Source organism: Perca fluviatilis, chromosome 21 (genome assembly GCF_010015445.1).
Source record: "Perca fluviatilis chromosome 21, GENO_Pfluv_1.0, whole genome shotgun sequence".
In the NCBI taxonomy this organism is placed as follows: Eukaryota; Metazoa; Chordata; class Actinopteri; order Perciformes; family Percidae; genus Perca; species Perca fluviatilis.
In genome coordinates this window covers 7,289,364-7,303,679 of record NC_053132.1, presented here as the reverse complement: position 1 = coordinate 7,303,679, position 14,316 = coordinate 7,289,364, and the positions used below count along the sequence as shown (strand labels likewise).

Sequence of the window (14,316 nt, the reverse complement as noted above, 5' to 3'; positions counted from 1 at the left end):
TAACTACAAGTGTGCACCAATGTAAATATTATGTACATTTGTGTGTTAACCTACACATGCGCCAACTTGGTGAATGGTGTATGTCTGTGTGTAGGCTGAGGGCAGCTGCCCTGTGTCCACAGAGGTGAGGTAGTGCCTGACACCACAGGGGCAGTATTGCTGCCCCAGCCTCAGGGTGTATCCACTTTGAGGTAAATGGTAGCCTTATTGGCATTTGCCTGCACTCAGTGACGCCCATGGTTAAAAAAAGGCAAATGTGTATGGAAGCCTGGAGGGGCCACACTGAGCTGAGTCCACGAGGAGAGGACTCTGAACAAACCCTGCAGGTTAGGGCTGTATATATTGACACTGCCATGCAGTGTATACAGTAAAATGAGGCATTCACGTTACTCTGAGGTGATGTTGTGTGTTTTCATGTTTATGCGTTCATGTGTGTGTGAGAGAAAGACAGAGAGAGAAACAGTGTGTGTGTGTGTGTGTGTGTGTGTGTGTGTGTGTGTGTGTCACAGGAGCCGGTCCAATGACAAAACTGAAGGTAGATATGAGCCATGTTCTGCACATGTTTTCAAAGGTAGACAACTCAATTTCATAAAACTGGAGTAGCCTTATATAAATATAGCACCGGTTTCACTGGGATCTAAGAAGAAGCTCGAAAAACAGCTGAAACGGCTCAGATTGAGTTGAGGAATTGATAAAAGACTAGGTCTGGTAGCAGCCATTACACACCAATGTACGCTTAAAGCATCTGCTGACATTTTAATGCGCAGTGTTTGCTGATTGCGTGTGCCTGCATGACTGTGAGCAATTATATGTCAATGATGTCTATATTTTCTGAATTACTGCCTTAACATTTATTCAGAAATAATACTGAGAGGTGATGGCCAGCATCGGAAGCTGGAAACATGGGCTTCAAAAGGTGTGTTATTCTGTGGCCAATAAAAAAAAGAACCAGAGGGGAGGGGAACGGACCCCTGCAAAGAGCGCTGTTCTGAAAAACTGAGGTGGAACAGGCTGTGGCTGTGTGTGTGTGTTGTTTGTGTGTGTGTTATCGGTGTGTGTGTTGTGTGTGTGTGTATCGGTGTATATGTTTCTTGGCAAATGGCTACAGCTCTTACTAGATAAGACATCATGCTCAGACAGAAGGGCCCCCACACAAATCTTAAAACAGGGGTAAGTAAAAGGAGGAGAAAGAGGTGGAGGAGAGGGCGTTCGTAAAACAAAATCCTCTGTTTGCTTGACTCTCCTGTTGCTGGTGTGTTGTTTCGGTTATTGTTGGTTCCAGTTTTTTAAACCACATAATGTAAATGTGATGATGGAGAAATGCAAATTCCTGCCGAGAGGACTCTCCCTCCATCCTTCCCCTATAAAGATGATGGCCCTTCCCATCTCCCAGGTTGCCCCAACCTCCTCTTCCCTTTGCGTGGCTGCAACTGTGTTTCACACCTCCTGGTCCTCGAAGACCTCCAGGAAGAGCGGTGGGAAGAGTTCGTTGGGACACTCCACCTTCATGTGAAGGAAGCGGCTGGCGTGGCACGCCCCGATCATCCGCAGGTCGGTCACCTTCATCAGGAGCTTCGGCCAGAAGTGAGGAATGTTGTGCTTGCGGTAGTTGATGTAGTGCTCAAACGCCAGCAGGTAGGTCTCCTGGCACTTCTCGATCTTGTCCATGCAGGTCAGGCCCGAACGATCTGGTGGCAGGAAGAGTCGGTGTGGAGGAAAAGGAGGGAGGGAAAGAGGAAAGACAAGGAAGAGGGGGAGAAGAGAGGGAGGGAAAATGAGTGCATACGAAACCATTACCTAAATGTGATTCTGATTAAATGTCAACATTGTGGCAGGAGAATTTCAGTCAGCTCAGTGAACACTTTCATGTGTTATTATGTGTATATTTTCTGACTACCCATAATTATACTGTATAATGTACTGATGATACTGTGATTTTGAGCTTTCTCCACAGGGACATGGACCCTTCTGTGTAGCACGATGAGAAAGACTCCTTCATCAAGTGGTGTGACACTAACCATCTCATTCTAAATGTTACCAAAACACAGGAGACGGTCCTCGACCCGAGGCAAGTGACTGACAATGAGCCGGTGGTCATCAAAACCCAGACAGACAATCATTCAGGTGTCCTAGTGCAAACACTTAGGTGTTACATAGACAAAACATTCTTCGGTAGAAAACACACACACTGATAACCTGTGCAATAGACTGCAGCAGAGACTCTACTTTCTAAGGCGATTGAGCCAGATCATTCTGATGTTCTACCGGGCAATCCTGGAGAGCATCATTAGATGCGGAATCACTGCATGGTTTGGCAACCTAACGGTGCAACAAAACAGCTATGAAGGTAATAAGGAAGAAAGAATATGAGCCCATACAGAGCCTGTATGAGCAGGCAGTCATGAAGCAAGCAACAAAAATCACTACAGACTCTCGACATCCCCTCTTCTCTAAATACGAACCTCTGCAATCAGGAAGAAGACTCCATGTGCCAAAGTGTAAATCCAACCGCTTGAAGTTATCGTTTTGTTCCCGTCATCGTGAAGCTGATGAATTCTAATGCTAAATCCTAGTGCAATAGAGCAATGTGCAATAAATACACATGTACTTTAATTCTCACAGGTTTATTTAAGCTGCAGTTTTGTCAATGTCAAACGTCTCTTAAGTTTCAAGATGTTTTGTGATGTTTTTTTTATGTGAAGCATAAAGTTACTGTTACTGTCTATCTATCACCCCAAAAATTCTCATGTTAGAGTTTCTACGATGTACCAAGAGTTAAGGCCTCTAATCAGATTTAGGATGAGATTTAGATTTCCTCCTTCCAACACTGAATGAATGTGGACTTTAATCTTCAGGCCATGATTACATTCTGATTCACAATAGGCTACAATATGTACTGTGTAAAGCAGCGGGTAATGAATATGGACTGTCGGGGAATTGTGTCTCCAAAGGCAAAGAAAAATGAAAATGTACATTACATTACACTAAGCTAAAGCTCCTAGACTACCAATGTTCTAAGCAGATAATTACACAGGCACTGTCATGCAGCTTTAAGTTTTAGAAAAGATATTAAGTCAACAACAACCTGAGCTCATCAGCAGCACGGCCTGCAACAGCGCCACCTCCGTGTCGTCCAGGTTGAACTGTGCCAGGCTCTTGCCCAGATCGAAGATGGCGTCCGACACCACGCCCAGCCCGCCGTTCTTCAGCTGCTCGCGCTTCACAGCCATCTCCCCGCTCAGTGTCAGCGTCTCACTTTCTGGGTCGTAGCGCATGGCAGCCCGCAGTGACATGATCTCCATGCAGCAGCCCTTCAACAGGATGATCTGATCTTCACAAGGTAGCTGGTGGAAAAGGTTTTTTTTGTGTGTTTAATGCATGCTTATTCTTATTTCTAAACAACTGGCATGTGAAACACATTTTAGCATTTGAAGGCGGTCTTAACAAGGAGAACATTATGGTGGATACAATTCACCAACGTGAACTTTAAACTAGAAAGGGCTTTTTTTCTATGAAAGATTTTAAAGATCAAACTAAAAAACATGTACTTGGGGACAAATACCAAATTATTTTGAAATCAAAAAACATTTTTCTTCTATCGTGCTTGATAGATGTTCAGAGTTTAAAGTACACTTTATGACAAACTGCTTATTACATTCAGGTTATTTTACAGGAAAAAGTATGCACAATCCCTTAAAAAACTAAATGGAAATAAGATATGTCCTCACAGCATTCACAACATTCAAAAAACAAGAATATATTGTTGTGTGACTGGAGAGAATGGATTTCTTGATTTCTCATCCATTCATAAATTGAACATTTGCCATTTTTACACTTGACTTCAAATTGAGATGAATGTTTGGCATTATGACTGTAGATAGAGGAAGGATGGGGAAAGGCACAGATGTGACACAGAGGAAGGGATGGTAGGGGGAGAAAAGAAGATGGGTTGAAAAGCGGCAGACTGTTTTCCCACTGATGAACACAGATTATGACTAATACACCCTGATTTACATGGATATTAGAGCCTCTGAGTTGAAACCCCATTTGATTAAATCTAAAGACTTAATTGATGAATTAAATCCCACCTTAATGCAAGCTTGTTTCTTTTTCCACTGCTCTTGATTGCTGAACAGATTAATTGCCATTAATTGGCTTGATTTGTCTTGTAAATGTGTACCTGGAGGCATGCTTAATTTTTAGTGGCTAAATAAAAAGATGGCTTTGTTTCCATGCATTCTTATCAGTAAATTACCGCAGTGGCACAGAGAAATCTCATGGAGGCCACGCAGGTTCCCTCTGCCGCTTTCATCAGATTAAAAAGGCTTCTTTCAGAATATGATCTATTATATTATGAATAAAAGATAATGTATTAATCTGATTAATGCCGTAGTGTCTAGAATACAAAAACTATGCATCCTTATCTGCTGCTGTTTAGTTTCTTCATGTCTAAAATTAATAGAATATGCAGCAGCAGTATTCTAGTTTACACACTCATTTGAATAGTAGCATCCATCATAATAGTATCATTTATAGAATAATAGAACAATTGGAATGACTTTAGAATATGCTGATTAAAAAAAGTGACGACCTCTACTTTCAAAACTATCTGTGTTATTTATGTTCTCAAAAAACGGTAATGGATTACATCTACAACTTTTTCTCTCTGACTCTTACAGCTATTCTTTCTTTCCAACACTCTGCACTAGTAGACAATAACTCATCGACCCTGATAATTATCCAATCTAAGTAAGGTCTCATTACAAGCAGCAGGGACAAGAAACATGATTGCAGGTTGCTAATCAAGGTGGGGCGAACAGGAGCAGATAGAGCCTCTCTGATCGTCACCAGCAAACAGGGCTGCTTGTGGGTTTATTTCCCAAGCCAGACATAGAGTGCGAGTGCTATAGCAACATTTAAATGATCCGCATATTCACCTGTGATTTGTATTTTCCGATTACACTGCAAATATTTGGAAAATCTTACAGGCTTGAAAGTCGACGATTCGAATCGTGAGTCAGAGATCGCGATCAAGATTTTTTTCTCCATTTCGGTCCCTAGAAGTAGCTGCAGAGTGAGCGCTCCTCGCTTTCACGCTGCTCTCTGGTACAGGCAGCTGCAGACTCAGACACAGGGCCAGTCTGAGTGAGACCGAGGCAGCTGGCCCGCGGGAAGAGAGGCTTCGCCAAGTCAGGCTCCGAGATAACGTTCTTTTCTGCCTGCTGCTTAGAAGTGGTGAATTTAGAGCTCACAGAGAGTTAATATGATATCGTCTCGGGCTTTTGTTTGATATCTAGTGTTGGAAAAGTGTCTACTATATTACTCGCTGTCACCCTGAAAAAATCTGGCAGTTCATAAAAGCGTTGCTTGACGCTCTATATAAAAAAAAAGATAAAACAAACGAACAGTCTAATATTCAAATTGAATAACCAAATCCGATTCGACTGACAGAATTGTGTCCCAACCGACAGCAGCAGATGGCCGCCCACCAAGAGTCATGGTCTGTCCGAGGTTTCTGCCTGTAAAAGGAAGCTTTTCCTCGCCACTGTCAGACCCTTCTGTCTGGATCCTGAACTACTGAAATGCTTGCTCTTGGGGGACCTACTCTATCTGTAAAGTGTCCTGAGATAACTCCTGTTGTGATTTGACACTATAAATAAATTGAATCGAAATGGAATAGAATTGGGTTGGGTACAGCCCTAATTCATCTTATATGTGCTTTTTCCACAGTATTCTGTTAAGTTGCAAATATCGGTCGTAACTCTTGCACATGCTGTTGTAGTCCTCCTCAAACAGAGGAGCTGCTAACACTGTGAGACAAGTTGACCTCCTAAATCACACATTTTCTCTACCAACACGCACTCACAGGATGAGAGAAGCTCGGCTGTGTTATATTTCTATGTATTTCTTGTCAGACTCCCACACTCGCCCCTCTGCTCCTCCAGACCACTTACATCAGAGAACATGGGCAGTTTTTTGGCAAAGTCGACGACACGGGTGATGGCAGGAGTGATGATCTTGGTGAACTCGCTGAAGGCCTCCAGGTCCACCTTGTCTCCGTCTGACGTGGGGGCAACCGGGGACTGGCCGATTTTTTCTGGCTGCATGGGAAAAAAACAAAAACAACATGGGTGGCTGATTAGAGCACAGTCAAAAACTACATTAGCCATGAGCAAAGGAGCCAGATCTGAAAAGATCAGAACCGACGACAAACTGATCCTATTAATAAATATTGTGTGTATCAAAGTCTGATATATCTTCATCCCCTCTGCCATAGAGCTCCATTGTTGTCCAAAAAATTATTAAAACACATCAGTGAGCCCCACTGTTGCACTGGGTGACATGTTCCTTCATTACCATGAACACACACACTGTAGTTTATTTTTACTCAATCCCACACACACCGTCCTGCTGCAACAAATACTCACTAGAGCACCAAATGTGGATTAATCCACCACTGAAAATAGTCCCCAACAAATGCACTATTTCCTCCTGTTGGAGTGATGTTGGAGTGTCACAAACCGGGTAAGGAAGTAAGTAAAGTATTCAGAGACAGAATAACACATTGTTGGTTTTGGAGTCGTTTACAAAAATAGAGACAGAATATTTACTTGTATCTATATATAGATACAAAATATTGCCATCATTTAAATGGAACATTAAAGTGCTTGTAGCCATGATCGAGGAAGGGAGAGCCTATTTTAGCAAGAAAAGAGGAAAAAGTGCATAGGGCATGAAGTACAGTAAAGAGCACTACGATAAAACAATAGAGTACATTAGAACAAGCTACAGTTGAGAGTATGGGTGTGTTTTTAGAGCTGAAGAGAACAGAAGAATACAATAACATAGAATAATCAATATGAGTGGTGTGTGGCTAAGAGTAAATTAAAGCAAAGGAAACAACACAGTTTTAAACAGTGGTATAGCCTTTTCTTTTTGCTGCTTTCTACAAAATGCTCACTTGTCTTGGGAGACAAATTAAAACCAATTTATCAGATAAGGACAGCAGACTGTGTTCTGTAAGAGGAATGGGACATGTCACCTGATAGATAGTGTTTACTTAGAGGAGGACTGTGGCGGGGAACTGCAGATCAGTAATACATATGTTTACAGAGTTGTGTTAATGGAGACTATGGGACTATGAAAAATATTGTTTCACGCTCCACTGAATAAAGCGCGTGTCAAGGCCGAAGTAATTTATTCTCAGCCGGGGCTGAGATAAAGGTATAGGAATAATGACCTCACACAATGAGCCATCAATCATAATCCAGAGGGAGAAGGATTCTGTGAATCTGTGCATATTTCCTTCGCTGTGCAGCTAAGCAAATATGGAAAATTTAAATAGTTGTAGTAATCACTTTGACAGACTGCAACTCTCGTCGTGTGAGAGCCCAAACAAAGCATTTGCTTCCGTGGTGGAGGTCAGCGGCATTTTTCCCTTTCAGTGCTGTAAAAATAGCTCTCTGGAGAGAGAAGACCGAGAGAGAGGCTGAGGTTTAGAGCTGCTAAATGCACGGCAAGCAGAGAAGCTTAGAAACATGACTGTCACCTTTAAACTCTTTTCTCACTAACCTTCAGTGGCATCGAGCCACAAAACTTTGACATACCTGAGATTTCTGCATTAACCCCAATACACTGGAGGTGCTCACGGCACTGAGAAATGGCAATTTAAAAAAATCAACATCAGTATCTCTTTTCAGAAACTCTCAATAATCCACAGACCTCATTGTCAACACGTTTTCATAGGGACCATTTCTTCAGTAGAATATAGTCTCAAAGACACAGTGAGGTCTGTGGATCACCTAGGTTTATAGCTATAGTGCATAATTTCTGCTGCCCCCATGAGGAATTCTAAGTAATGACAACAAAACTGTCGGCACGTCCACATGATACAAGCCTTCTGTGGTGAAATGACACTTAAAATTTAAGATAGAAGAAGATTGCTAAGTGAGCATTATGCTTACTACTTTTAATGAAAAGGCAAGCAACTATGTCAATGACTTCATATAAAATGAAATGTCTCAATACTAGTGTTGCTGGAGCTCAAGCAATTACCAAAATGTGTGTGATGATGCAGTGCACGGGCATATATTTTTGTTTGTGAAATGTTCTCCACATTTTCATATGGGCTTTCTTATGGACTAATGAGATTTCCCTGCAACTGTTGATGTATGTTTATTTAGTGCCTGGCCATCTGGGTGGCATCCAGGGAAAATACTTGCCTGCAGAGCTGGCAAGGGATTATGTCTTTGATGCTGTACAGGCTGGTTGGTCGGGGGAGCCTAAACATTGTGGGGGAATAGCACGAGTCTCAATGTGGGTTAAGCATTCCTAAAAAAAAGGAACAAAGTGTCCCAAAAGAGGCACAAGATATTTGTACTAACATGAACTCCAGTCAGTACCCATTGGGAGTTAGAAATTTCTGAATTCTGAGGAGAAAAGGGGGGTTGGGGGTGGGGGGGGAAGGGCCTTTCCCTCATCGGTCATGTGGTGAGCTTCAACTCTTGACCTTTTATCAGATTATTCCTGGAAAGGTTTGTTCCAGTAGAGCTGGAGAAAGGAAATCTTTTCATCTGGCTCAGAAGTTTTCAGCACTGTGCAACGAACTGTACACTTGATTCATGCTTTATGTAATTAAGATACATTTTAGATTATGAATAGTATTATGTGTTTTGTTTTACATTATAGAAAGAAGAAAACATCATTGATTGATGGATTGTTGATGAATAAAAAATAACTCAATGGTTACTGAGATTTCTGGCTCCTAAACTCAGCTTTAATCCCAAAACTCCCTACACACTCCAATTCCAATGGATTATAGACATCGGAACCTCAGGTCATTTCTTCGGAGAAAATATTGATATAAATCATCTGGTAATAATATGCTCAAATACATTGAATAGAAATGTGGCTGCATGATGAGAAGATAAGATCACCTTGTGACTGCAGAACTGCGTGTACGTAGTTGAAAATGCTGATGTTTTTTAAACTTCTAATTCTGAAAGTCTGCATTCAACCAAAACCATATGTCCTCCATGTACTGAATCACACAAGTATATTTCAAATTTTTTTCAATTTAGTTTCTGAATAGCCGAGCAGAACATTTTTACAACAGCCAGGTGAGCTGTCTCTTCGACCCAATGTCGCTCAGACCAACAGCAAATGCTCGTGTTCATGAGCTACTGAAAAGAGGAGATGTGTGTGATTTGAAAAGCTGCCAGTAGAGTTTATGCTTCACTTGGCCTGGAAAAGTAAATAAAAGACGTGGAGCGTAAAACGGGGACTGACCTTTGCTCGCAAGATAGTAGCTGGATAGTTACATGCATATTAGAGTGAGGTAACAATTTTGCATACATAGTTAATCATTTGTATGATCATGTGTATTGTAGTTATGTCTCAAAGAAGACATGGATGAACGCTGGCAAAAAAAGTAAATTTATTAATTTTTTGCATATTTTTGCATTGTTTGGCATTTGATTCTATGAGGTGGGTTTGCACATCTTCTGACTGTAAAAGAAGATGGCATGATTTGAAGCACAGTCCTTATAAATGCACTACATTACAACCAACTCACTGCAGTCACTGACGATGCTAATGATATCACTGCAAGTGCTCATTTGCATAGAAAGGGGACAATTTTGCATATTACCTTATTTAAATATGTGTGTGTAAATAGCACAGAAGCAACAATACACTATTTGCTTGGCAGTGCAGTTAGAGGTTACTTTTTGTCTTATTTGTGCAGCCGCACAGTCCTTTTGTGAATTTGCCTGTGAATCTCTTGTTTCCAGTTGCCTGACCACAGAGTGTGACAGAGAGATTATTGTGTAATTGTAAATGCAGACCAGTATGTTCTTACAGATCTGGAGGCTCAGCCAAATAATACAATGGGCAAGACTCATGACTGAAGCAGATTTCAATGATGTGAGTTTTCTAGGAACATGGCAGCGAATGGAGTCAAATGGGTAGTAGTCTCGCATTGCCAGACCTTCCTCCACAGTGTCGCAGAGGAGGGTCTGGCTACACACAGCATTCCGGGAAGGGAGAAAAAACGTGCTCTGGTTTATCGGCATTTCTTTAAACCAATCACAATCGTCTTGGGCGGCACTAAGCGCCAGACGGAGCCACAGTGCCGCTGCAAAATAGCCTCGGGAAGGAACTTGTTTTTGTGGAACGTGTACGTCCAAAAGTTGTTTTAGTCCAACAGAAAACTCGGATTGGACAGATAGTCTAGCTAGCTGTCTGGATTTACCCTGCAGAGATCTGAGGAGCAGTTAACCATAGTCCTCACAAATCCACCAGAGTTTAAAATTCCAACACCAAGAAAGCGGAAGGTAACAAACATCCGGCCGGTAACAAGGACATCCAGCGGAAATACCGTGGGCACAACGTCGAGAACATAGACTAGCAGGTAGTGAAACCAAAGGGATGATGTATTATGATGGGAGGTATTCACGATATGAATGTAATCCTGAAAAATCCATCTACGATAATAATAATGTAATCTACAGTATCAATCTATGTGACGTTTTACAGTTTGCATTGACAAAAATACTTTGCATCCTTTCAACGTTTGCAGTGTCTTGTCGAATCCACACCTGAAAACAATTTAGGCTCTTTCAGAAGCAAAATGGTTGCATCTGGTACATCTTATGAATTCAATAGATGAGTTCATAGATGCATTTAGAGCAAAGTGCAGGTGAGAATGTTTGTGTCATGTAAACCCTCTCTTTCCAGATATATTTACCAAGAACTCTATATGTATCCTTGCACTTCTGGGTACTCATGAGTCCCAGTATTATTTAATTGTTTTATCACATCGTTCACTCATCAATTTAAAGTCTACTGGCGGTATTTATTTCCAAGCCTGACACACAGCACACCGTTTGTTCAATGTATTGAATTAAATTAATTTAGGGCACTTTTAATGTAATTTCTTCTCCGCACTTTTTTTTGCCTCTTCCTCCTCTTTCTGCAGTCTTTAGCTTGAGCTGACGCAGAGCTTACAATAAGTCATTTGAGTAGTCATTTGCAAGCTAAAGCACAGTGTACAGTATGAAGAGCAGTGTCACTGCTGCCGTTTTATAGCTGATGTCCCCACAGGACGGGCAAGGTTCAGCTTAGCATGTAAATTCAGATTTTCAGGGCTCAGTAGCTACGCCCTCCAGAGCCCGGTTTGTGGGTGAATCCTGTGTAAAATAGAACGGTTTATCCTTTTAGATGAACCAAGCTCAGGGCTAACATATGCAGTATGTCACTGTAGCATGGATTGCTGTGCTAATCCTGGTTTTTGCAAGCCGTGCTCTAGAGACAGGCTTTCTACAACTTTGTAGTTAATTCCAATTTATTACCGCTAGCTTTACACTTATTTTTGGATTTAATGGTCAATAAACCTAATTCATTGTAAATTATATCTAATATTCGAGTTAAAACCCCCCAGAAATTAGGAATAATTTTGAGTAATAGTTAAGATCAGAGAAACGTTTGTTGATGGATAATCACACCTTGTTAACAAGGTGTGATTATGTTTTATTATGTTTTCTGGCAATTTGGTTGAAAGAATCACATATTTTTCATATAGAAACTTTGAAAACGGGTGAAATTTGACCCGAGGACACCAAAAACATGAAGTCAGTGTCTGTCTGTGTTTGTCTGTGTGCGATGAGGGAAGACTGATAACAGACGTGGCTGTCCAGGATAAATCGGAGCACAATCGCGGCTGGAGGACATTTTTAGGGAGAAAGAAAGATGCGCGCTCATGACTGAGGATTTGCGTTGGCTGAGATAAGAAGGGAGCTAACAGAAAACAGACGGACAAAATAGAAGGGGAAAGTAAGACAGGAAACAAAGAAATGAAGACGGGAAACAGATTAGAGTGAAAAAAAAAGAGTGTTGCGGTATTAATAGAAACTATGAAGGGAATTAGGTACGGTTAAGAGCCCAAAAAGATTAGGATGAATAAACCTCCAAAATGCCAGAGAGAAATGAGGAATAAAGACAGAGGCAGAGGGACAGAAACAGACAGCAGGGAATACAGAGCAAACAAAGTCATAAAGAGCTACTCTGACAGTCAGTTATGTGGAAAAAAAAGCCTCAGCTCACCCAGATAAAAAATAAATCTTACTATTTTTGACATAGCATTCATGTTTGTGTGAGGATATAATCCATATTGCCACTCTGTTCCATTCTGATGTGGTTAAAGGCAGGGAAATTGAAGCACAAACAATAAAGCAGCACTAAATAGTTTACAGCGTGAATAGACCCCCCTGGGAAAGCTGTTTGTTGAGTGTTTTTGCACTTAAAGAGGGTTAATGTTCCTGCAGTCAACCCATCCTTAGTACTAGAAGAAATTGTTAAGTCTCTTTTATATAGGCCTTAGTGGTCCCCTAATACTGTATCTGAAGTCTCTTTTATATAGGCCTTAGTGGTCCCCTAATACTGTATCTGAAGTCTCTTCCCCGAAATTCAGCCTTGGTGCAGAATTAGAGCCACTAGAGCCAGTCCCACAATGAGCTTTCCTTAGGATGTGCCACTTCTGTGTCTGTAGCTATTGAGGAGGAGAGAGGGGGGGGCAAGGTGGAGAGTGGGCGTGTGGCCTTGACCAACTGCCACTTTGCTCGTTTGAAAGCCATGATGTCTCTCTCTCATGGGTGGGCCAAATTCTCTGGGTGGGCAAAGCAGAGAAAGGGGAGGTAACCTTGCTCCTTATGACCTCATAAGGAGAAGATTCCAGATCGGCCCATCTGAGCTTTCATTTTCTCAAAGGCAGAGCAGGATAACCAGGGCATCGCTATTTCTAGCCACTGGGAGACCATAGGCAGGCTGGGGGAACTCATACTAATGTTAAAAAACCTCATAAAGTGAAATTTTCATGCCATGGGGCCTTTAAAAAAGTGCATACAATCATAATAAATGAATGTTTCCTGTGTTGAATCGTCAACTTTTTTTTCTAAATGTACACGAGTGCATACGTCTGTACATGACTTTGCCTATTGCTGTATGCCTTCTTACCAGGAATTTGCGCTTCTGTTTCCACTGTGCGCCCTGAGCATTGGTGTGTCGGTGGGCCTCTGTCACCAGGTGGATCACCTCCCACTCGCTGTCGGTGGGCTCTGGACGGTTCTGGAGGGTTTTTACCATTCCCTCCCTCTTGCGTCGCTCCCTGTTCTCTTCAATCAGACGCCGTTTAGCCACCCGCTTTGAGTCATCCAGAACCACTGGGAGGCAGGGGGGAGGCAGACAAGCAGGAGGGGGAGGAAGAGGAAAAAGACCGAGAGAGAGAAAGAGAGTGTTAAGGAGAAGAAAGCAAAATAGAAGTATGTAATTAGTTGGCGTGTTGCCTAAAGTCTGCATATAGTCGAAAGTCGCAGCTTCTATTTAAAGTCCTCACACCCTGCGATAATACTGCATCACTATAATTGTGAGTTAATTTGCATGTGTGCATAACTACGTAAGTGCGACACTCACAATCCATGGCCATGCCCACAGCAATGCACTTCTTGAAGCGGCAGAGCTGACACTGGTTGCGGGTAATCTTGTCGATGATGCAGCAGCCATCGTACTTACAGGAGTAGCTGGGGTGGAGGTTCTTTTGTATGGTCCTACGGAAGAAACCCTGGAGACAGACGGAGAGGGAGAGACAGACATTCAGTGACGTTTGTAGACAAAGTAGAGGAATATAGAGGGAGAGAGGCACATAAAAAGACAGGAGGGTGAGGCTGAAGACAGGAGACTGACAACAAGGGATGAAAACTTTGAGTCTACAACTGCTGTTTGTCACAGTGGTAATGACAAACTGGCAGGGCATGCATTTTTTTGTTTTAAGACTTTTGTTATGGCATTTTTGGGCCTTTATTTCTGACAGGACAGCTTTAGACATGAAAGGGGAGAGGGGGGAATGACATTCAGCAAAGGGCCACAGGTCTGAACCGATCAAGCGGCCTCTAAGTCGAAGACTGAGCCTCTGTATATGGGCGCGAGCTCTACCAGGTGAGCTACCCAGGCGCCCAGGGAAGACATTTTAATTATCATTGCTGCTTCTTCTGTGTGATAAAACGAATTCAGAAATTGCAACTTTCTAAGTTGGCCAGTACCTGACTTGCTACCAAATCTGAGGCAATTGGTGTAAATGTTAACATTCAAGAATGATAATTGCTGGAAGGAAATTTGAGAGGGGTTTAACAAATCGTGGCTGGAAATTAATTTATATCTGTGAAATAAGCCTCAATATTTGATTAAAAAAATATTTGATTAAAGTGCCCATATTATGAAAAAATCCCTTTTTCTGGGATTTGGGGTGTTCTTTTGTGTCTCTGG

General features: G+C 41.9%; 1 protein-coding gene across 5 annotated transcripts in view; it reads right to left on the bottom strand.

The window, feature by feature from the left end:
• Window positions 1-956: 956 nt before the first annotated feature.
• Window positions 957-14,316, bottom strand: part of LOC120550851 (thyroid hormone receptor alpha) — a 37,878-nt gene continuing 24,518 nt past the window's right edge. For 4 of the 5 annotated variants that reach the window (XM_039787751.1, XM_039787754.1, XM_039787755.1 and 1 more), the window contains 5 exons: window positions 13,468-13,615; window positions 13,012-13,217; window positions 5,955-6,101; window positions 3,086-3,344; window positions 957-1,688 (listed from right to left, as the gene is read on the bottom strand). In XM_039787751.1, the coding sequence (XP_039643685.1) occupies window positions 1,438-1,688; window positions 3,086-3,344; window positions 5,955-6,101; window positions 13,012-13,217; window positions 13,468-13,615 (1,011 nt within the window). In that variant the 3' untranslated portion in view covers window positions 957-1,437. Of the gene's footprint in view, window positions 1,689-2,426; window positions 2,570-3,085; window positions 3,345-5,954; window positions 6,102-13,011; window positions 13,218-13,467; window positions 13,616-14,316 lie in introns of those variants that run through there. The other variant, XM_039787756.1, reaches the window with a different exon arrangement.